This window comes from Tauraco erythrolophus, chromosome Z (assembly GCF_009769465.1).
Source record: "Tauraco erythrolophus isolate bTauEry1 chromosome Z, bTauEry1.pri, whole genome shotgun sequence".
In the NCBI taxonomy this organism is placed as follows: Eukaryota; Metazoa; Chordata; class Aves; order Musophagiformes; family Musophagidae; genus Tauraco; species Tauraco erythrolophus.
In genome coordinates, this window is record NC_141496.1 from 78,225,585 (window position 1) to 78,248,385 (window position 22,801).

General features: G+C 44.9%; 1 protein-coding gene across 3 annotated transcripts in view; it reads left to right on the top strand.

Moving 5' to 3' along the window:
• Positions 1–7,755: 7,755 nt before the first annotated feature.
• Positions 7,756–22,801, top strand: part of GOLM1 (golgi membrane protein 1) — a 217,097-nt gene continuing 202,051 nt past the window's right edge. For 2 of the 3 annotated variants that reach the window (XR_015222927.1, XM_086628682.1), the window contains exons 1-2: positions 7,780–7,926; positions 11,383–11,562. Coding sequence is in view for 2 of the 3 variants with exons in the window: in XM_086628682.1 (XP_086484808.1) it covers positions 7,798–7,926; positions 11,383–11,562 (309 nt within the window). In the remaining variant the exon portion in view is untranslated. Of the gene's footprint in view, positions 7,927–11,382; positions 11,563–22,801 lie in introns of all 3 variants that reach the window. The other variant, XM_086628683.1, reaches the window with a different exon arrangement.

A 22,801-nucleotide genomic window follows, 5' to 3' on the forward strand; every position in this document is an offset into this window, starting at 1 on the left:
GCCCGGGCGGGAACGGCAGGCTGGAGGGGCACAGGAGATGGATGCTGCCGCTGCCCGGCGCTCTCCCGCAGCCGGGCGTGGACGCGCGGGTCTGCCGCAGCCCAGACCCCGCCGCAGAACCCGGGCGCTCCTCGGGCGGGGGCACCGGCGGGACGGGTCGCCGCCGGCAGCAGCGGCCCGGAGCGCCCCTCCCGCGCCGCGGGACGGCCCCGGCCCCGGCCCCGGCCCCGGCCCCGGCGCCTCCGGCGGGGGGCGCCGGCGGGGCGGGCGGCGCGGGGCGGGGGCTGCCCGGCAGCGCTCGGTGCCCCCGCGGCCGCCAGACTTCCTCCGCGCCCCGCACTTCCTGCCCTGCCCAGCCCAGCCCGGCCCCGGGCTCCCCTCTGCTGCCGGCGGTGCCTCCTGCTGCCGCCGCTTTCCCTCGCAGCGGGCGCCGGGGGCTGCGGGAGGAGCGGCGCCGGCTGCCGCCTTCCTGCTCGGCGGGGCCGCCGCCAGCGGCACGGCACGGCGAGGTGAGGCGAGCGGCGGCCCCCGCCGCTGCTGTGCTGGGGGCCGGTGCGGCCGGGCCTGCCGGGGCTCCCGTCCCCGTGCGCGGCGGCGGAGGCAGGCGGCCGGCGGAGGCGGGCCGGCCCGGGCCGGGCGGGGGTGGGCGGCGCAGCGTGGGAGACCCCGGGTCGCGGCCTGCCGGCGCTCGGCTGGCGCTGCCCCGCCGGGCGCGACGCGGCCGGCTCCGGCAGCCGGCGGGCAGAGGTGTGGGGCGGGGGGTCGGCAGCCGCCGGTCCCGGCGGGAGGCGGGCGGCCAGGCCCCGGGCGGGCTCCGTCCCGCGGGAACTTAACCGCGCGCCGCGGGTGGATGCCAGGGAGGTGCCGGGGCGCTTCGAATGCGCTTAGCTGGCGTGCGCACCTGACAGTCGTCGCGTTCTGTTGTGTTACTTCTTGTGTTCTTCAGTCTTCCCTCGTGTGTCTTTTGCACGGAGGGGAGCGTGTTGAGCTGAAAACAGCTCTGGATATTCACCGCGGAGGTAGAAAGCGTAGTCATATTCGAGATCAGAAAGGGCCGTAACAAGGCAGGGTGTGAGATAGCCTCCTCCAGGCTCCTCTTCCCGGGAAAGGTCGGATTGGATGGTCTTTTGCGGTCCCTTCCAAACAGGGCTGTGCCCTGAAGCTGTTCGCCCCGCTCCTGAGCCAGCCCTGCTTCAGCCGGCTCCCTGCCTTCCCTCCCCGCGGGCAGAGCCGCAGAGCTCTCACCCTGCTTGCCATTGCTGGGGGGGATGATGGCGTTTCGGGAGTTCAGGCCTCCAGAGGCCTTCCCACTTCTGTTTGGCAAAGTTTCCTCCACCTCCTTGGAGATTTTGGTTCACCTGTTGGATACACAATAAATACCGGGTTTATTTCCTGCACCTGGGAGATGTACCTTGCTTTGCTTTATTGGGTTCCCTTGTAAACTTGAGAGTAGTTGACCAGGTTTATAATTTACCTTGCTCTTGGGTTGAATCTTTGTAAATGGCCCTTTATCTTATACCTTAACAGCACTTTGATCACAAAGAACTATTTGCAAAGTTCATTTTTATTATTTTTTTTTTTTTCCCTAGGGGGAGGTTTGAGTGTTTTACAGTGACACCATATGTGTAGCGTTACGGGCCTGGGGGGATGGTAGCGATTTTGTGGGTTTCTCACCATATATCTAAACTTATGGTACTCTGTTTCCTAACATCTCTTCTTAAGATTACGTGAGGGCCCGATTAATAGGACATAGATAGTTCACGTTGTATGAGAAAAATACCCACAACAAACTATTCCTAAACAGAAATTAACGGTCTTAGTAACCGTTGAGATCTTTCTGACATATGAGTTTGCTTGTTTAACTTTATTTTCATACACAGTATTTTCAGGTGGTAGTAGTATTGTCTAAAAGTACACCTGGACAGCATGTCCAGAAACTTCGTGCGGGTGTTTTAGAAGATTGTCAGGTTTCCTAAATTAGTTCATCAGAATAGATAGTTACCTTAACCTCTGTTGTCTTTTTAGCTACACACCTGCTTGGGATTTCTCCTTAATCAGATAAGGGGCAGGACATTGTGGGCGATTGGTTATTAGCTTCTTGTAAACTAGTCGTTCGAAAGAAGAGGCATTTCCTGATTTGAAAGTAATTAGTGGAGTACTGGTAACAGTCACCCTCTCCCTGAACAGATAATGCTTTTTCAGAATTTTCGTACTCTTCTGAGCTGTTACTTGTAGTTTAAAATGCATTAGAAAAGGAAGACCTAATATCTGAATTGAGTATCAGATGATGGTTGTTCCTGAGAAGGATGAGAGTGCAGTTGTGCTGTAAATGCTTCTCCCTTTCCTGTTCCCGTAAGAAGTGTAACTTGAGAATTTGGGCAAATAGTGACTCAGTGACATCCTGAGCATGACATCGGCGTTAGGTTTTTTTTTTTTTTTTCCCTTTTGGGTGGTTGCCACTTTGAAATGAGCCGTTGTCCAAAGTACAGAAGTCTGAAAACTGGCTGTTGCTGAACATTTCAGGAGTTGGTTTTTTTTGTTGTGTTTTTTCTTTCAGCCTGCAGTTTGTGGATTCCTGTGAAAAGTATATAAAAGTTTGTGGTCAGCAGGCTCGAGTTCATCATACAACTTTGAATTTCCATTGGGAAAACGTTTGACCTTTTTTGACTTGCAGACTTCAAAAAAAACCACTCCCCAACAGTGTTGCTGAAGAGGATGGTGAGAAATGTGTGTGCTGTGTTTTGTGACAGTGTATTAGACCAGTTTCTGACCCTGGTAGGCAGTCAGTGCACTCTTGAAAGCACAAAGGTTGCTGCTGGCTGTAACTGGTTCTTGCCATGGGACTGAGAACAGTGATACTTGTGGGTAACGTCCAGCTGTGAGTGAGAACCAACAATTGGATTTGTCTGTCAAGGATGATCGCTGCTGTATGTTAACCATATATAAATCTAAAAAGGAAAGATTTCAACTCATTTTTGTTACCTCTCCATTTTCATCCGCCCCCAAATCGTCACAGGTTTTTGGAAGAGTGACACAAATGTTTGGTCTCTGATTAACTTTTTAAGAATTCCTTTTTTTTTAAGGTTTTTTTTTTGTTAAATAAAACCCAGTTTCTAGTACCTTTTAGTCTGATTTAGTCGTGTCTGGATATAACTAACTGTTGTCAATGGAAGAGTTTTTGATTAGCTTGTTGGGTTAAGATATATATTTTTATTCAAGCAGTCAGATGCAGGAATTTCATGGCAGTATCTGAAAAAAACAGGTAATTTCTTCCAGAATCTTAGTGAAAAACTGGGGAGGAGTCTGCAAAAGGTGGGGATAGCACCATTATCTGTCTGTGGGGGTCTGTCGATGGGAGGAGGTTTCCTCAGCCTGGGCAGAGTGGTTGCCTGTCTGCCAGTATAGCCAGAATGAGACTGTGTCCCCCCTCAGTACTCTCCAGTAGCCCTCAGGTCCTTGTTGTTTTTTTCCCTCCTTTTTGTCTGTGGTTACATCCCTGCCTTTCTGAAGAGTTTTTTTTAAGGCTCTGTCTTTACTTGGAGTGCAGGCCTCCAACTGAGATGCACCTTGGCTTTTCAGTGGTTGCTCCAGCTGCACACGGTCTTCACGTGCTGCTTATACTGGCTTTGTACCATGCAGTGGAAGACTGGGTGGTGGAAGAGGTGGTTAGTAGGCAGGTGGGGGATAAGAAACCCCTTTTGCTTTCCCCCTGCTGTGTGCTGCTTTTATTGATTTCTTCATCTGTTCTGCTTGTTCATGCTAGGCAGGTCTCATGCAAATACACAGAGCTGGGCCTTGTGAGCAGAGAGGCTTGGCTTTTCTGCTGGGAGTCCAAAATACACACATTGTTTTGCTCTGTCTTTGCCTCCAACATCTCAATCTTGACACTTAGTGCAGTTGTTAGTTATCCGTAGCGGAAGATTACTGGATACCAGCTATCCTACTTCAGCTGAGTGCAGTAAAGAAAGCAATTGCTCAGACTGATAGTGTATTAATATGGTTAATAACAGTATGCTATCTGTTAATTTGCTTGAATGTCTTGGAGTTTAAAACATCTCTCTCTCGATGCAGCACTGCTAGGTTGACAAAACAGGAGGATGAAATCTGCTCTTCAGAAGTCAGGGTTTTTATGCTTTACCAAATGCAGAGCAGTGTGTATGTGATACAGCATCTAATTTTCACATCTGTAGTAAGCATTCATGAAAAATGGATTCCTTCATGTTCAGTAAAATCACTTTCTTACCCATAAAGTCAGAAATGTATTTTATTTTCAACTCAAATAACTCTGCCAAACCAGATGTTTCCTGGAAAACAGCATGTACAAATACATTTCCATGTAAATTTAGTTACTGACCTGATTTGCTTATCTGTCCTCCAAAATGCCTGGGTTTGTGTATATCCATGATAGTAAACAGTTTTTATTTTTAAACTAATGAGAGAGAGAATATCAATATTGCAACTGAGGTAACGTTTTAGGTCTGCAGTATTCAGATGGAAGATCTTTCTGTGTGCTCATCTCTTTCCTCTTCCTTTTGCCTTTCTTTCTGTTGACTATCAAAATATATTCCCAATTAATATAAGTTATTTAAGGACAAACAACACTGGATTTTCTGGAGAGAACAACGTATCGCAATGAAACATGCTTTTGTGAAATCAACGCTTTCTTGTCTGCTTGTTTTTAATAGCTGAAAACAGCAGAAGAGTCACTGATACTGCTGGATTTGTGTACTTGGTAGGTGGGTTTGCATTCCTTTAGTATGATTTTGCACCTGTGCATTAAGCTGCACAGTGAACTAATCGTTCTTCCTTTGAACAATGTAGTTGCTCTATCTCTAAAAATTTTTGAGCTAAACAGCTAGTGCCATAAATTTACCTAGTAGCTAAATTCCAGTGCAAGTTTTTACTGCTGATGACTTGGACTACTTCCTCTATTTCTGACTGCTAGGAGGAAAATACCAATTATTTTATTCAAATAACACTTGGAATGATGCACTATGTCTTCCAGTATTATATTTAGTAATTTTTCCATGTTTTCACGTGTATCAACTAATACTCTTGTAGTGAAGAACAGATTATGAATGACTTCATGACAGGTTCCAGTATGTTTTTTGAAATGCAGTATTTTATTCCAGTAAGCAAAAGTAAATGAATTATCTTGTTCTTAGCTGATGTGGTGATGCTAACCATCCTTGTTTTCCACCTCTCATCTTTGCCACTCTGGAGGTCTGTTGTTCTCGTTTTTTCAGAGAATCTGTGCAAGGCAATGTCCTGGTTTCGCTGGGACAGAATCGATTTTCTGGTCAGAAAAGCTGTATTTCTAAAGTAAGCTGGATTTTTAAGAAGACTGTAGCACCTGAGTGGATGAGAACAAAGTTGATAAGACACTTTGTTTTAGTTTGTAGCCAGCCATGGTGTGGAGGTATCCACAGCAATCAAGGACTTTACAACTTGATTTTGCTAGCAACCCAGAGGTACAAGAACCTGGGTGGAACATGGCCAGGGTGATTGACACCTAAACTGGCAAATGGGTGTTCCACATCATGTAACGTCATGCTCACTATAAATGGGAAAGTTTGCTGGGGATGGCCTCTCTTTCTCAATGGTTGCCATCCTCAGAGGTTCTCGCCTGTCGTTCTGGTCCCAAAGCCTCCTTTCTCTCTTCTGGGATTGCGGTTTCAGGATTTTCCTGCTGCAGGATTGCTGTCTGGGAATGGGCTGGACGTTGGTCAGGGTCTGGTGAGCAATTGCACCCTACATCACTTGTCTTTATTATTATTATAATTATTATTTTCCATTTTATTTTATTTCCATTATTAAATAGTTCTTAACGCACGGATCTTCCTTCCTTTTCCCAATTCTCCTGGAGTGGGGAGGGGTCAGTGTGTAATGGAACAGCTGGCTACTGTTTAGCCCCAGACACAAGCCATACGTAGACAGGCTCTGTACTTCTCGGGTGCTTTTCTTAGGATGGCATAGCAGGAGAATAGTCTGTGTAAGATGTTTGTGCATATCTCTGTGTGTGTGTTTTAGGCTACTGCATCTTGATTTTTTTTTTGCTTTAGAACAAAAATGCATGGTTCTTCTCCATGCCTTTGCTTTTTCTGTTGGCCTTACCTCAGCTGTACATGGCCCCATGGGTGTCCACTGGAGCTGTGGTGCGTGTGTCGTTTTGCTCCGTAGCTGAGGTTTCCTTAGGCAAGAAACTCGGGCCACGGGTGTCGGAGCTGTGCAGCTATGCATGCTTTTTGTGGTTTGTTTTGTTTGCGCGTGTGTGTGCGTACACAAAGAAGCAGCATTTTCAGGAAGCTACATTTAACTCTTAAGCTCCATATGTACACCCGTCCTCAAATATAAACAAATTCACATACTTTTCAAACAAATAGATTTGAAACCTTCACCAGTCTGGCAGTGCACTCCCTGCTGAGAAAAGAGGAAGACAGGTTATATCTTAAATTGAATGCAAAGAGGGGATTTTGCAGAGGGTACATGTGCACTCTTAGGTATAGGTGAGCTGCCAGCACCTAAAGGTCTCAAGTAGAATCAGCGTTTCTGGCACCTACTAGCTGCTGGCATCACCTTCTTCCCCTGTGATTACAGTGTATGTCCCCATGTAAACCCTTTGAGAGTTGCAACCGTTTATTAATTTTTAAATACATCACAACCTGTGAATTGCATCCATAGGGAAGAAGATGGTTTATTTAAAAGCATGCAGCTAGAGAGACTGTACAATGTATTAATAGTAGATGTACCCTTTTCAGGTTTAGTTAGCGTCTTGAGATGCGTCTGTGGTGTTGTTTGCTCTTCTGTGCTTGTTTTTGCTGGCTTTTATCTGCAGGAGTGCAAGAAGAAAAAACGTGGCTCTCCGTTTAAAAGGCAGCAATCCATTACAAACTGTGTCCGAGATTCCCAGTGGAGTTGGAGGATTTGTTGTGCTAGGTGCTATTGCACTAAGACCAGATTTTATCGTTTCAGAGGATGAATATGGCCTAGTTCAAACAGGATTGCAACTGCCCTTTGCCCCTGCTTTTCTGTTAAGATGGGCTGTTCCACAGGAAGAACCCGAGTCTCAATAGCAACCAGTAGTACCCTTGGTACTGTCATTCATTAAAGCAAGGTTATTTATTTTCTGTTCGGAGCAGAGAAAGCAGCTGAAGATCAAAACAAGCATCACTTAGTACAAGTTAACATTGAAATCAACAGTGTCTGCTATTTTTTTTATTATTATTATTTTTTAGATTATCCTTGAAGTAATTTGGTACAACCTAATTGATTGACAAGCTTGGAACCCAAAAGTCAAAATAGTATTATCAAAGGGAAGAAGCTGAAACTACCCGAGTTTGGGAAGCAAAGTGCAAATTACTCCTGAAAGGGTGAGACTAAGTTTATTTTCTGACTAAATGGGTTAATAAGGAATCTATCCTCTATCTGTAGACCAGTGTTGTCTAGTTAGCTTTTGGGTGAAATATATGATAAAAGAATGGCTAGTTTGTTCTGTTTATTGCAGATTTTCATTACGTTGTTAGGAATATTCAAGACTTCCCCCTCAAATCCATGTGAAGCTTTATGTACAAGCTAATGGTATGAGATAGCCTTTCTTTGTCCTCCAGATGGAAATATCTACACAGTATGTCTGCCTTGCTGGGTGTAGTCCCATCAGCTGAGAGCTGTTGTGTTACTGCAGTAAAAGTTTCATTGTGTGTATAAAATAGCTGTAGTAGAGGATGCAATATGATGTGTCTGTTTTAATTTGCAGGTTTCCACACTGCTGTGGTTCTTTGGGTTTATTTTTTTCTTGAAATGGTAGGGCTAGGAAACAGCTGCCGAGGGATGAAGTCTCCACCTCTCCTTGTGGCTGTGCTTGTGGCATGCATCATTGTTTTGGGTTTCAATTACTGGATTGCAAGTTCTCGCAGCGTGGATCTGCAGGTAACTTTCCTATTCTGCATGTTGTCTTGTACTTGTGTGTTTAATGTACATTGTCCACAACAAGAAGGATGCTTTCACTGCATGTGGTAAGCCAGGAGCTTCAGCGTGCTGTAGGAATTTTCACAGATAGAACAGTTGTTCCTTATCAATAGTGGGAGATGGGGGGAATGGGAGGAATGCCTATTTGTAGATGAGAGGGGACCTAAAACTTGAAGACTTGCTTGTATGGTACATGTTACTTCTGCCCATACAAGGTGTTCAGCTATCTAGTGTTGTTTCAGTTTACAAATGTGGCAAATGCCATCCTCTTGGTTTTCTTCCTAAGTGGGCGCTGAGAGTGGCACTCGGTTTTTAATCTGAATGGGCATAAGCAGTTTGCTCATCTCCCTAGATTTTTTTTTCGTACGTGCCCCGTAAGGATCATAGAATCATAGAATGGTTTGGGTTGGAAGGGACCTCAAAGATCATCTAGTTCCAACCCCCCTGCCATGGGCAGGGAAACCTTCCACTACACCAGGTTGCCCAAAGCCTCATCCAACTTGGCCTTGAACACTTCCAGGGATGGGGCATCTACAACTTCCCTGGGCAACCTGTTCCAGTGCCTCACCACCCTCTGAGTGAAGAATTCCTTCCTTATATCTAATCTAAATCTGCCCTCTTTCAGTTTAAAGCCATTGCCCCTTGTCCCATCACTACATGCCCTTGTAAAAAGTCCCTCTCCAGCTTTCCTGTAGGCCCCCTTTAAGTACTGGAAGGCTGCTATAAGATCACCCCGGAGCCTTCTCTTCTCCAGGCTGAACAGCCCCAACTCTCTCAGCCTGTCTTCATAGCAGAGGTGCTCCAGCCCTCGGATCATCTTCGTGGCCCTCCTCTGGACTCGTTCCAGCAGCTCCATGTCCTTCTTGTGCTGGGGACTCCAGAGCTGAATGCAGTATTCCAGGTGGGGTCTCAAGAGAGCAGAGTAGAGGGGCAGAATCACTTCCCTCGACCTGCTGGCCACGCTTCTTTTGATGCAGCCCAGGATATGGTTGGCTTTCCGGGCTGCCAGTGCACATTGCCAGCTCATGTTGAGCGACTCATCCACCAACACTCCGAAGTCCTTTTCCTCAGGGCTGCTCTCAATCCATTCTCCGCCCAGCCTATACTTGTGCTTGGGATTGCCCCGACCCACGTGCAGGACCTTGCACTTGGCCTTGTTGAACTTCATGAGGTTCTCACAGGCCCACCTCTCCAGCCTGTCGAGGTCCCTCTGGATAGCATCCCTTCCCTCCAGCATGTCCACAGCACCACACAACTTGGTGCCATCTGCAAACTTGCTGAGGGTGCACTCGATCCCACTGTCCATGTCACCAACAAAGATGTTAAATAGCACTGGTCCCAGTACCGACCCCTGAGGAACACCACTCGTCACTGGCCTCCACTTGGACATTGAACCGCTGACCACAACTCTTTGAGTGCGACCACTCAGCCAATGTATGTATGTGTGCTTTCCCACCAAGTGCAAGGAAATCTACCTTGTTCAGAAACAGTGTCTAACAATCTGAATTTTTATTTCTTAGAAACCTTTCCTAAAGAGGGCATGCAACTCACGTGTAGTAATTACCTTATCTGCTGCTTTTCTAATGTTAGCAGCATCTTCTGTGACTGTTGAGCTTGGGTTTTAATCCTTTCTGGAGCACACGTTCTGAAGTTGAGGAGTAAGTGAATAAAGTTTCTGGTTTGTGACAATTCATGCAGCACTGTTCTTTTTTTCTTTTTTTCTTTCTTTTTTTTTTTTCACTTGTTTTTAACAAGCAAACCTAAAAACTAACAACCTGGTGATTAAACATGGCTGAGGAGAGCTCCTCCCGAGTTTTTCCACTGAATTTGTATCCTCTTTGTAATTGAGCCAAATTTTAGTACTGAATTGACAGCTGTGGGAATTGAACTCCTGTTTCACTCAGTGGGCATTGTTCAAACAAGACACAAGTCTCTGGCCATGCAGTTAAGGGTATGTCTTAGCTGTTGCTTGGTGGAGGGGTATGATGCCCTGTCCAGGGACTCTGGTCATCCCATTTTCCCTTTAGTCAATGGCCTCAGGATGGTGGCTGCCAGGAGGTAGTTAACTGTGTCGGTGCTGCTGAAGGTTTGCTGCATGGCCGTGAGGCTGCTGATAGTGAGGACAATCAGTTACCATACTAGCTCGTTCTTGATCTCAATAACCTAGAGACACAAGGCCAGCGTTACTGTTGCTGATTTACTGGATCATCTTGTACTTTTCTCTCAAAGTTAGCTTGAAAATTTTTTAACTTCTGCATAGTCATGTGCTCTGAATGAAATAAAAGCATGGCTGAAGGTGCGGATGGAGCTTCTAAAGCACCGTCGGACCATTTGTTTGTTGGCAAGACTTGGCAGCTATTGAGACTGAAACAGAATAAGTGCTTTTCTTTGCTCTTCCAGTTAAACTGCAAGTGTTTTTCCTCACCCCACCCACTGTTCTCTCACTTTCTGTGGCAGAGAATTGGAGTAGGTGGGCAGTAATATGCAGCATACTGTGATGTGAGAAGATTTGGTCTGTTTCCTTGAAGTCTTGCAAGACGCACAGTTTTTATTGCATCTATTTTGTAATCCAGTTGGAATCCCCAGGTCTTTCTACCTGAGTAGATTCTGTTGATATTCCCACCCCTGCACGTCTTTGTACTCTTCCTTGCTGCCAAAGAGCGATTTTAACTCAAAATGTTTAGAAACAATGTCCTGCTATACAAAGTCAGTACTTTAAAGGAAAAAGAAAAAAAAAAGCCTGATAGCATCAGGCTCGATTCCTTACCTTATGTCTCTGTTTGTATATGCAGCATGTGTTGGTGTTGAGTTTTCCTGATTGTCACTGCTCTTTGAGCAATCAAGAACAGTGATTTTCTGCTTATAAAAGAGTTTTTCTCATATATGTCTTTGTGTAACAGCCATATTTCAGTTTGTTTATTTAAAAGTTGGGCAGCGTTGTCCTCCGTCTACTCTTTTCCATGTCTTCCAGGAAAACGTATTTTTCCCTCCAAGTTAGTTTGAGATTGACACTGGAAAGTGCAGTGATGTCAGAATTGTTTGAATTAAATTTAAATAATGATTTGACCTTGTACTTCAGAAAGATTGTAGACTGCAATCTTTTTTATGTGTTTTTTTTTTTTTCCTGGGGTGGCGTTTTGGTGTTTTTTAAGCTCAAGTACTGAGGCATCTTTGCATTTCTCTTTCTTTAACTGAAATTTTGATAGTCTCTACAGATTATGCTGTACTGGTTATTTATGTAAAACTGTGGTGGATATGGATGTGTCTGTGTGTGGCAGATATCACCAGCTGACACAATACCTTGATGACATTAGCATTGTTAGTTCTGTGAAATTTGGTATTCCTTGAATGTATTGGAAGAGAGTCTGGCAAGGTGGGAGCATTTCTATTTGCTTTGGCTAATTTGCTATTCCTCAGGGTCGGATCATGGATCTGGAAGGCAAAGTCCGCAGGGCGGCAGCAGAGAGGGGTGCTGTGGAACTCAAAAAGAACGAATTCCAAGGGGAGCTGGAGAAGCAGCGACAGCAGATCGACCAAATCCAGTCCTTGCACAGCTTTCAGATGGAAAATGTCAACAGAGTCCATCAGGAAGAGAAGGTAGGGCCTTTTCTAGCCACAGTTTTCTACGAGGCTGTCGTTTACCAAGACACTCTCTGCAACAGGATAAGGTTGGTCAAATGTTCCAGCTGATGGACATAGACTCAGTGTTGGTGTGGCAAAACATTTAATTTATATATTATTGTATAATATTTCGAAAATTGACATTGAAGGCACATTACAGCTTTCATCATATAATACGTGAAATAATAGAAGCTGCAAGTAAAAGCACTTCTGGATAAAACCTCTACCCCCTCTGTAAATCTTTGTTACCAGCCTTAAGTTGGCCTCAGGCTTTCTTTCCTGTATACTAATGTTTTAAAACTTAAGTAAAAGAATAAGCTGCACCAACAGGTATATTTGTATTCCCAAACATATTTGTGTATATTTTTAGGCATAAATGGTTTGTGTTTATTTCTAAATGCATTACAAATTTTGAGGCACCTTGACCTTCTGCCTCCAAAACCTAATAGCACTGGGAGACATCAGAAGGTTAGACTGGCCTTTCGTGGCAGTGCCCCTGACAGTGCAGCATTGCTAGAGGGATAGAAGTCCTTTGTGAAGAGTGTGAATGTACCTTCTTAGATAACAGTGCGTACGATTACTGCTGTGTAGTATCTTGCAAACTGTTTTGTTATTTTCCTCATGTTGCTGATAACCACCTTGCATGTGGCTGTTAAACATTAATGTAACTTTTCTCACTGTTGGCAGAAGTATTTAGCTGAGAGTATTCATTCTGGGTTTATTGCTTCTTCTGTAGAGTTCTTGACTAAAGTTTATAGATCACCTTTCCAGGACTTATTTTCAGCAGACTGAACTGACACAGATGATGATAATAGATACTCTTCAGGTAAAGGGTTCACCGTTAAGTGATGGTTTGCTGCTCAAAACCTGCAGTAGATGAACAAAATATCACCAGAATAATCTTTGAAGGACTTAGAGGAAGAAAAATTTAATAAAAATGGAATATAGAATTGTTTCATTAATATGCACATCAGTGGCATATAATAAACCGATTCTTTCTACCTGTTTTGAGATAAACGTGTTTCTTTGATAAAGAGGAAGTGAAAAAAGTCACTAGAACTGGAAGTGCTGGCCACAGAGTTTACAGCGCAGGCTGGCCAGATGCGTGGATGTCGAGAGCTGGTGACAGGAAGCTCAGTGGATCAAATGTTGCTTCTGCCAAGCATGGTGTGCAGCCTTTCTGCTTCAAATTGCTATTGTACCAGACAAACATAGCTGGCACCACACAATCCACCTTTCTTGTTGCGGTGGTGTTTTTGAGTCTAGAGGACCTGCAAGATCTGTTGTCCATCAAATCTGGCACCTGTACCAGGAAAGTAGTGGGAAGTGTTTTACAAAACCAGAACTGCTGTTGGACGTGGAGGTGAATGTGGTAGTCTGAGGAAGAGTCAAAGCGGCTTCTGGAAAAGGAAATCTTGCGTCTGAAGTCCCTTGGAGTTTCCTTCTGAAAGAGTCAGTGACAAGGATGAGGGAGACTAATGAATGCGTTCACACCTGGAATTGCAAAAGGTTACACACTCATGGCTTGTAGAGAAGTCATGCAGCCGCGTGGTAAGACAGTGTTATCACAAGGGTAAATGATAAGGCGGAAGTGACAAAGCAGCTTATAAATAAATGAGGTTAGTTGTTGTACTGTGGGGAGGTCACAGGTAGGTTTTTGGAGTGCTGGGGAAGGCATGCAGAGGAGAACAAAGCTGTGCAGTAGTTTATAGGAATCTACAGTGTGGGTTATAGGCTGGACAACAGCCAGCTGAGGAGGGCCATTGTGGGGATCTCCAGGATCCCGACTGGTACAGAAGGTGCTCATGGCTGGGAGAGACAAGGCATGGTTGTTCTCCATCCACTGATGGGTGTCAAATGCAGTCAGCAAGTTGTAGTTCAGACTAGGCAGAAGATGTGCGCTTCATGCATGAGATAGTGAAGCTGCAAGTGTTCGACGTCCATACTGCTCAGCTGCAGTGGGTCTGTGTGGGTTAAAAAGCAACTGGATAACCTTGGACACACACCTGCCCCACCACCTGGTACAAAGGTGTTCCTTCTGCCTTCAAGCGTTCCTCAGCCAGAAGTAGCTGCTGCTTGGAAAATACTGCACTTCATGGCTGCCGTGGTGTGTGTTTGGCATCCAGTGTTAGAGACAGGATGCTGGGCAAGGTGGATTTTGGGGCCAATCTAGTACAGCTGTTCCTTCCTTTCTTTTAAGTGCTTTTCCCTCCATCATCCTAAAACGCAGTTGTTCAGTAATGGAATAGTCTATGAAGGGTGCTGTTGAAATCCCAGGAGCTGATGCTGATGCTGCATTAGATGAAAGTGGTGCAATGGACTAATTTCCTGTCTTCTGCTTTTTGTATCTTGGGAAGAGCGTCTCTCAGGAGCCTGAAGCGGTAGGACGAGCGTGTATGTGCCTGTGCACCACTTAGTGGCAAATTCAAAATTTGCTCTTTTTGCGACACACGAGCAAATACGCTGTGCAGATGTTGTTTGTGTTCCGACTCTGTGATGTAAGAGTAGGGAAGAGTTGTTTTACTGTAAACCTATGTATTTGTCAAAAGACGCCGTCAGCCAAGTTGTCGTGGATCCATCCGCTCTAATTTAGGGATGCCCTTGATACAGTGGCAGGGAAGAGAGAGAAAGCCTAGTTCCTGTCGAGGTCCTTAGGGACCTCGACCTGAAGCTGTCCAGGATCAGAGGTTATTTAACAATGGGATGTGGAATATAAGCAAAGACTGTTTCTGAGTGCTTTTTTTTTTTGTGTGTGTGTATATCCATATATAAGTGTGTGTTGTATATTCACATGTGCATGCACACATATTTGTATACACACACAGGCACACACACACCCTTGTTTTTTGGCTCCACGGGTTCCAGGGAGGCAAGTAATGAATTCACCCTTTCTGGTTATTGGAAACTTGATCCTTGAACTGAACTTTATTTACCCCATGGGGATTAGCACCAAGTATATACCTCGTCCAAGAAGGATGAATGAGAATCCAAACCCCAAGTCTCTCAACTTGCTTTACAAGTAATACAGACTGTCTAACTAACTAGACAGATCTTTGAGTGATAAACAGGATTTTGTTTAGTTCTTGTTGTTGTTCTTAAAGGAAAATGAAAATGCTTTCAGCTGAATTACCCCCTCTTTTTCAGGGAGAAATTATGGGTCTTCTGCTTATAGCAGAAATCTGTTCAAGAACAAACCAAAAGCAACTCTCAAGTAACATTCGAAACCTGTCTTAATGGCAGTCCATCTCTGCTCACCGTGTCTCATTACTCTGATGATAAAATACAGAATAATCATGCCACTGATTTAGCCTTGTATCAGACTAATACACCAATAAGATACTTGCCATGTTAAAGTCATCGTCAGCTGAGTTAAATCTGTCCTCTTTTCTAGTAGAACTGTCTCTGTGCTACTTGAAGGATGAGGGATAGGAGGTTGGAGGTAGTCAGAGCCGGAAATACCCCATGGGCTCACCATTTACTGAGGCAATGTAATCCTGGGAAACTGTGGTCCTAATTATTCTCTTAGGTCTGAGTATGTATAAAACACTTCTATCACCAGTCTGCTTTTAAAAAAATCTGCTTGCATTTTTAAGGATTAATGTAGATTTAGCAAATGGCTTCTGGAAATCCATACAGAAATAGACTGAAGAGATCAAGAGAGCATACACAAACTCTTAGTAACAACAGATACGGAATCAGGAGTGCAAAAAAGCTGTTTCTGATCCATAAGCAATTTTCTGAAGAACAATATTCTGTATAGTTGTTATTCAGGACTCGTAGCTTCTGGGATGTACACAGCCACGATAGTCTTTGAAGAGTGTAACAGGAGAACAATACATGTAATCTCTTTTATTTTTAACTGCTAGAACATGCTTTTGCAGTTTGTAATTTTCTTTGGATTTATGTAATTCTCCCCCAGCCCACATCTTGTTTTACTGAGGAGAGGGGCTAAGCCTGGTACATTGTATGTGAAGCACGTCACTGCCCTGTTGCTCAGTGTCTTTTAACACTGGCCACAGCTGCTCTCCGATGCCCTCTCCCTGGGAAAATTTCAATTCCCAGCACAGCCTTCCAAGACAAAATAGCTATCGGTATGCAGAGAGACGGCTCTGCTCAAAATGAATGACAGTGGGTGGGGAGCGAGAGAGACAAGAAAGCCTGCTGTGAAAAAGAAAAGGTGCCTATGTGTGTTTTGGTTTTGTTTTTTAAACCAATCATGTTGCATCTTCTAGTTTTGAAAAGGCTTTAAGGAAAAGCAAGCACTGCCTTGTGCCCTGCTCTAATTGCCACGGTATGATTTTTACTAAATTAGCAAGAGAAGTCAGTCTGCTTACTCATAACTGCTACAGCAGAGGTCTAGAAGAATAGCTCTGTTTAAAATATATTTTTAGCTGATGGAGGAAAAAAAAAAAGGTCTAGGATTAGCTGAACCGTAGGCACCTGAAGAGTGGAAATTTAGAGTGTATTTAGCTTAAGAGTTAACTACTGAACCATTTCTACTTCATAGCGAAGTGAATGGACAAAATGGAAAGCAGAAAGTACATTATATATATCTGTACAGGTTTTATATTAAGATTCTCACATCATAGGATTCTGTTTTGTTTGCACTACCATTTGGGTTTTAATTAAATATAACAATGTCATGAAAATCCTGTAGCTGCGCAGAGCTGCTTTTCTCCAATCCGCTTGTTGTTGCCCTGCGCCTGTAAAAGTAACTTCTTACTCGTATGTGACAACTTCCTCTCGGTTCTGCTGGGAGTGTAAGAAACTGTTAACTTTACAATTTTGCTGGTTTCTGCAGTTTTGAGAGCTGAACTGTACCACGTCATGGTGCACGCTTCTTTTATCACAAAAAAAGAGTTTAGATTGTGTTTAGCAGAGGATATGAAATGAGATTGAGTCCTGACCTTTTCCAGGATCGCTCTTTGGGAATAGACCTGTGTTTTGTTGTTGTTTGGGGTTTTTTTGCTTTTTTTTGGGGGGTGATTCTTTTTTTGTTTGGATGGTTGAGGGTTTTTTTCCCTTTATTGAGGATGGGGAAAAGTCTGTAATGGAATTTCTGAATGGAATTCAGTTCAGTGAGAAATAGGTTTAAATGAACAATTTAAATTTAAATCCCTCCGTTTTAGGCTTGAAATTTATTTTAGACGTGTCAATTTGTGCTCCTCCACTGAAGTGTGCAGCACACAGACCAACCTCAAAGAGAAATATTTTCTTAGGGATCTTATTTATGAACTTTTCCTTGACTTACTAATATGTGGTTAGTCATTAATTTTGTGTCCTAGAATGAAAAAAACCTTTTTGTGGCTAGTATAAATGGTTTCTTTACTCCTGAAGATTACTTCAAAGTGATGAAGAAGAAGAGTACAAAGAGAAAAGAACTGATGATGTACGTTACTAGGAAGATGCGTGTGTGGGGAGGTGTGTTTGCAAAAATAGAGAAGGAAGGTGGGAATTTCCAGAGCTAATTAAGAAAGGAACAACAGATGGTCAAAATATGGCTTGTGCCGCGCTGCCAGCATGGTGGTGGGGAGCAGTACGAACACACAAGGCAGAACTGCTCCTTTTCTTTGTGGTAAGGACTTAGATCAGTTTGAGTTAATCATGAAATAGGTGCCCTTCTTCTCCCCGATTAACTATAAATGCTTGTTTCTGATGATTTCTGTGTGTATAAATCTTACCCTCCCAGGTTGCTTTGTTCCCAGTTGGTTTTGTTCGTAGCAGCTGATTTACTGATGCTGTGGCTCATCTTTTTCTCCTTGTGAGAGCTATGTGAATGCAAAGCCCCTTTTTTTCTTCGGTTTTAGTTCCGAAACAAGTGTTTACTCTCATCATGTTCTTTGCTGTTTTATTCCTTTTTCCCGTTGCTGTATCTCTTTATGCTTTTATATACGCCATGTACTGTCAGTGTTAGAAAGCACATGTCACTTCAGTGTGCTTGAGTTAGCTTGACTTATGACGGTAGCAAATGCTGAAGGAGTTAATTGTAGCAATGTCTTCAAGGAATGTGTTTATGGAGACTGTGTAAGTCATTAATCAGATTAAATGCATGTGTATAGTTCAGAGTATGTGCTCAAAACATAGGCTTTGAAGTAATTTACCTCAAAGCTTCCTCTCAGGTATTTCTGTGTAATGTTTAGGTTTTTTTAAAACAATAACTTTAACTTCTGTGTTTCTTAAGTGGAATGTGACTTATGTAGACATATTCTGTGATGAATTAAAAAAATAAATATATCTCTGGCAGTTGTCATTAAAAAATTTGTTGTCCAGCTGCAGCAAGATTTTTCTGTCACTGCTGGTGTCAGTGTGGCTTTTGATGTTTGGTTTCTGAAGACCTGCTGTCCACAAGATTGACTCTGATGGCGAGACTGACTTTTCCTCTGTCGTAGTCACAAGGACTTCCGTGCAAGACATGTTTGCAAATATAAGGAGCTAGTTCTATTTTACAGAGTTACTCTGTCACAGAAGATCAGGTTTTGATATGGTGATCCAGAAGCTGAATTCTCACTCCTAGGGATCATAGGTATTGTTCTGTAGGCTGAATGAGATTTAAAATGTGAGTTTCTTCTTAGAATTGAGTTTTGGCGTATGTTTGCTGAGTGCTTCCCAACAGTTTGCTTACTTGACCTGCATAAACCCCTCCAAAAAATGATGCCAGCCTAATTCACAGCTGTGAGGTGAAGATTATTATATTATTATTAATTAATTTATTATTATTAATTATTATATATTATTATTAAAATGATGCCAGCCTAATTCACAGCTGTGAGGGGGAGCACAGTTCAGCCCACTGCTGTCAGCATGGCGCCAGTGCCAGCACCGAGGGTCCAGAGGCTGAGGAAGGATCACAGGTATGTTCAAATGAACTTATGCTGCCACCCAAGAGAACCCCTGTCGCTCCAGCCAGCGAGTCGGCTTTGTCGGGAGCCCAGCTAAAGTGTATGTACACCAACGCACGCAGCATGGGAAATAAACAGGATGAACTAGAGATGCGTGTACATGAGCAGGGCTACGACCTTATTGGCATCACGGAGACGTGGTGGGACGACTCCTATGACTGGAGTGTCAACATGGAGGGGTATAAGCTTTTTAGAAAGGACAGGAAGGGGAGACGAGGAGGGGGTGTCGCTCTCTACGTCAGCAACCGGCTGGAGTGCTTGGAGCTTCGCCTGGGGTCGGAGGACGAGCTGACAGAGAGCTTATGGGTCAAGATTAGAGGACGGGGACGGATAGGGGATGTTACGGTAGGGGTCTGTTACAGGCCACCTGGCCAGGAGGACAGAGCAGATGAGGTGCTTTATAGCCAGATAGGAGCAGCCTCGCGGTCACAAGCCCTGGTCCTCATGGGGGACTTCAACCACCCTGACATCTGTTGGAGAGACAATATGGCAGGGCACAGGCAGTCCAGGAGGTTCCTGGAATGCGTGGATGACAACTTCCTCCTGCAGATGATAGAGGAGCCGACAAGGAGGGGTGCCATGCTCGACTTTGTGCTCACCAACAGGGAGGGACTGGTGGGCAATGTGGAACTTAAGGACAGCCTTGGCTGCAGTGACCACGACATGGTGGAGTTCAAGATCCATGGGGCAGCAAGGAAACCATGCAGCAAGCTCTGTACCCTAGACTTCAAGAAGGCGGACTTCGGCCTCTTCAAGGACTTGATGGACAAAGTGCCGTGGGAGGCGGCCCTGGAGGGACGAGGGGCCCAGGAAAGTTGGTCCACATTCAAGGAGCACCTCCTCCAAGCTCAGCAGAGGTGCATCCCGACGAAGAACAAGTCGGGCAAAAAGACCAGGAGGCCTGCGTGGATGAGCAAGGAGCTCCTGGACCAACTGAAAATGAAGAGGTTAGCCTATAGAGGGTGGAAGCGGAGACAGGTAGCCTGGGAGGAATACAGAGAAGCTGTACGAGTGACCAGGGATCAAGTGAGGAAGGCTAAAGCCCTGAAGGAATTGAATTTGGCAAGGGATATAAAAAGCAATAAGAAATGCTTCTATAGGTATGTAGGGGACAAAAGGAAGTCCAAGGAGAATGTAGGCCCCCTCCGGAAGGATACTGGTGCTCTGGTCACCCAGGACATAGAGAAGGCTGAGGTACTCAATGAATTTTTTGCCTCAGTCTTCACTGATAAAGCCTCTTGTCTTACCACCCAAGCTGTGGAAAGAACTAGCAGGGACTGTGAGGATGAACCACCGCCCACTGTACTTGAAGAGCAGGTTCGGGAACATCTGAGGAACTTGAAGGTGCACAAGTCCATGGGACCTGATGAGATCCATCCGCGGGTCCTGAAGGAACTGGCGGATGAAGTTGCCAAGCCACTGGCCATTGTATTTGAGAAGTCGTGGCGGTCTGGCGAGGTCCCCGATGACTGGAAGAGAGGGAACATAACCCCCATTTTTAAAAAGGGGAACAAGGAGGACCCGGGCAACTACAGGCCGGTCAGCCTCACCTCTGTGCCTGGCAAGGTCATGGAGCAGATTCTCCTGGGAACCATGCTAAGGCACATGGAGAGCAAGGAAGTGGTGGGTGACAGCCAACATGGCTTCACCAAAGGCAGATCGTGCCTGACCAACTTGGTGGCCTTTTACGATGGGGTGACAGCATCGGTGGACAAGGGTCGACCAACGGATGTCATCTACCTGGACTTGTGCAAAGCTTTTGACACTGTCCCACACGACATTCTTCTCTCTAAACTAGAGAGGCATGGGTTTGATGGATGGACCACTCGGTGGATAAGGAATTGGCTCAATGGCCGCACTCAGAGAGTAGTGGTCAACGGCTCAATGTCCAAGTGGAGACCCGTCACGAGTGGCGTCCCTCAGGGGTCTGTGTTGGGCCCGGCCCTCTTCAACATCTTTGTCGGTGACGTGGACAGTGGCATGGAGTGCACCCTCAGCAAGTTCGCCGATGACACCAAGCTGTGTGGTGCCGTCGACACGCTGGAAGGGAGGGATGCCATCCAGAGGGACCTCGACAGGCTGGAGAGGTGGCCCCATGCCAACCTCATGAAGTTTAACCAGGCCAAGTGCAAGGTCCTACATCTGGGTCGTGGCAATCCCAGGCACAAATACAGACTGGGTGGAGAATGGATCGTGAGCAGCCCTGAGGAGAAGGACTTGGGAGTACTGGTGGACGAGAAGCTCAATATGAGCCGGTAATGTGCTCTTGCGGCTCAGAAGGCCAACCGCATCCTGGGCTGCATCAAGAGGAGCGTGGCCAGCAGGTCGAGAGAGGTGATTCTCCCCCTCTACTCTGCCCTCGTGAGACCTCACTTGGAGTATTGCGTCCAGTTCTGGAGTCCCCAACATAAGAAGGACATGGACCAGTTGGAGAGGGTCCAGAGGAGGGCCACGAAGATAAGAGGGCTGGAGCACCTTTCCTATGAGGACAGGCTGAAAGAGTTGGGGCTGTTCAGCCTGGAGAAGAGGAGGCTCCGGGGTGACCTTATAGCGGTCTTCCAGTACCTCAAGGGGGCCTACAAGAAAGATGGGGAGAGGCTGTTCAGGAGGGCCTGTTGTGATAGGACAAGGGGTAATGGTTTTAAATTAGAGGGAGGTAGATTCAGGTTGGATATTAGGAAAAAGTTTTTTACCATGAGAGTTGTAGAACACTGGAACAGGTTGCCCAGAGAGGTGGTGGATGCTCCATCCCTGGAGACGTTCAAGGCCCCGTTGGATGAGGCCCTGAGCAACCTGGTCTAGTTGGAGATATCCCTGTTCCTTGCAGGGGGGTTGGACTAGATGACCTTTGAAGGTCCCTTCCAGCCCTAACCATTCTATGATTCTATGATTAGTTAACACTGGCGTGATGGGAGGAGGAACAGAAAGCATCATGTTAATGATACGGTTGGATTAGAAGTTGGCAGCTGGAGCACTGCCCTGTAAATTATTAAACAGTATTTCCTGCTCAAGTTAAACAGCTAAGCAGATTTTCATTATTTTTTTTCCTGGATTTTTAACCACGAATATGGGGAGGTACATGTAGCATTGCCAAAAGGAAGTTTTATATGCAATCCAGAAAGACCAAGGCACGATTATTGTTTTTTTTTTTTTTTCCCCCCTCTTGTGATTTAAGGAGCCTTTTTCACATGGCAAATAATTTTATTTACTTCAGCTAATCTATAACTATTGTCCTAATGTACAAAACATTTAACGCTTGTCTGTTTTACTGTCAAAAAAGTGGTCCTGATATTTGGGAGCTTCATTGCAACAAAAAAAAACCCTCAAACCACAACACACAGACTGTGGGAACGTAAAATTGCCATGTCATACTGATTTTTCCAGTCCATCGACAGTTTCTGGTAAAGGCCAGTGCTGGAAACTCTGAAGATTATAATCATGGAACAACCTGATTACATTGCTCATGCATTAGCAAAACTTGGCATTTCCAACAAAACATTAACTTCCTTTCCCCAATAAACCAGTGAAAACAAATCCAGAACCCTTTTTTTACCTGTCCTATGAGAAAGGAGAGCGATATTAAACAATCCTAAGTATGTGTTGTTATTAATGTTGTTATTATTTTTTCCTCTTTAACAAAGTAGCAAGGCCTTTGCTTTTGAGGTTTCACAGTGGTGTTCATGGACTGGCTGTATGTATGAAATGGTGTAGGAATATTTCTTTTATTGGGTTGAAGATGATTGCTTTTTCATCAACACATGAATGACCAGCTCTTTGAACTGGGACTCTTTAAAGGGTAAAGGGTAAAACAAAAGATAAATCTACCCCTCATGCTACCTGCTATCCTACTCAGATTGAGCTTTTCCTAATCAACTGGCACTTACTCCTGTAGTCTTTGTGAAGAAAGGCACTTGCAGTTGTGTCAGTGTTTCAGGGTGACTTTGGCAAACAGAACGGATACAGATATTTCTTTGCATTAAAGTGATGTGGACATACATTCACAGCAGTACTTCAGTGAAAACTTTGGGAAACTGGGGACTTGATGTATCCTGATCTGGGACTTCCGCAGAACAGTTAGGTTCCTGGGAGAAGAATAATGAAATTGGCAGTGAAGCGTAAGAAACATGTTCCTAAGACTGGACTGGGTCATTTCTGAAGGGTTAGTGGATCTCATCTTTTTGTAGTCTGAAGAAGACTCTTCTGCGCCAGACTTTCTGAAAGTTAAATATGAGTCTGAGTTATCATGATGTCTGGTTCACATGAATTAATTTCATTTAAACTTGCTTTGGTTCTGTCAATATTCAGGTGTTTTGGGG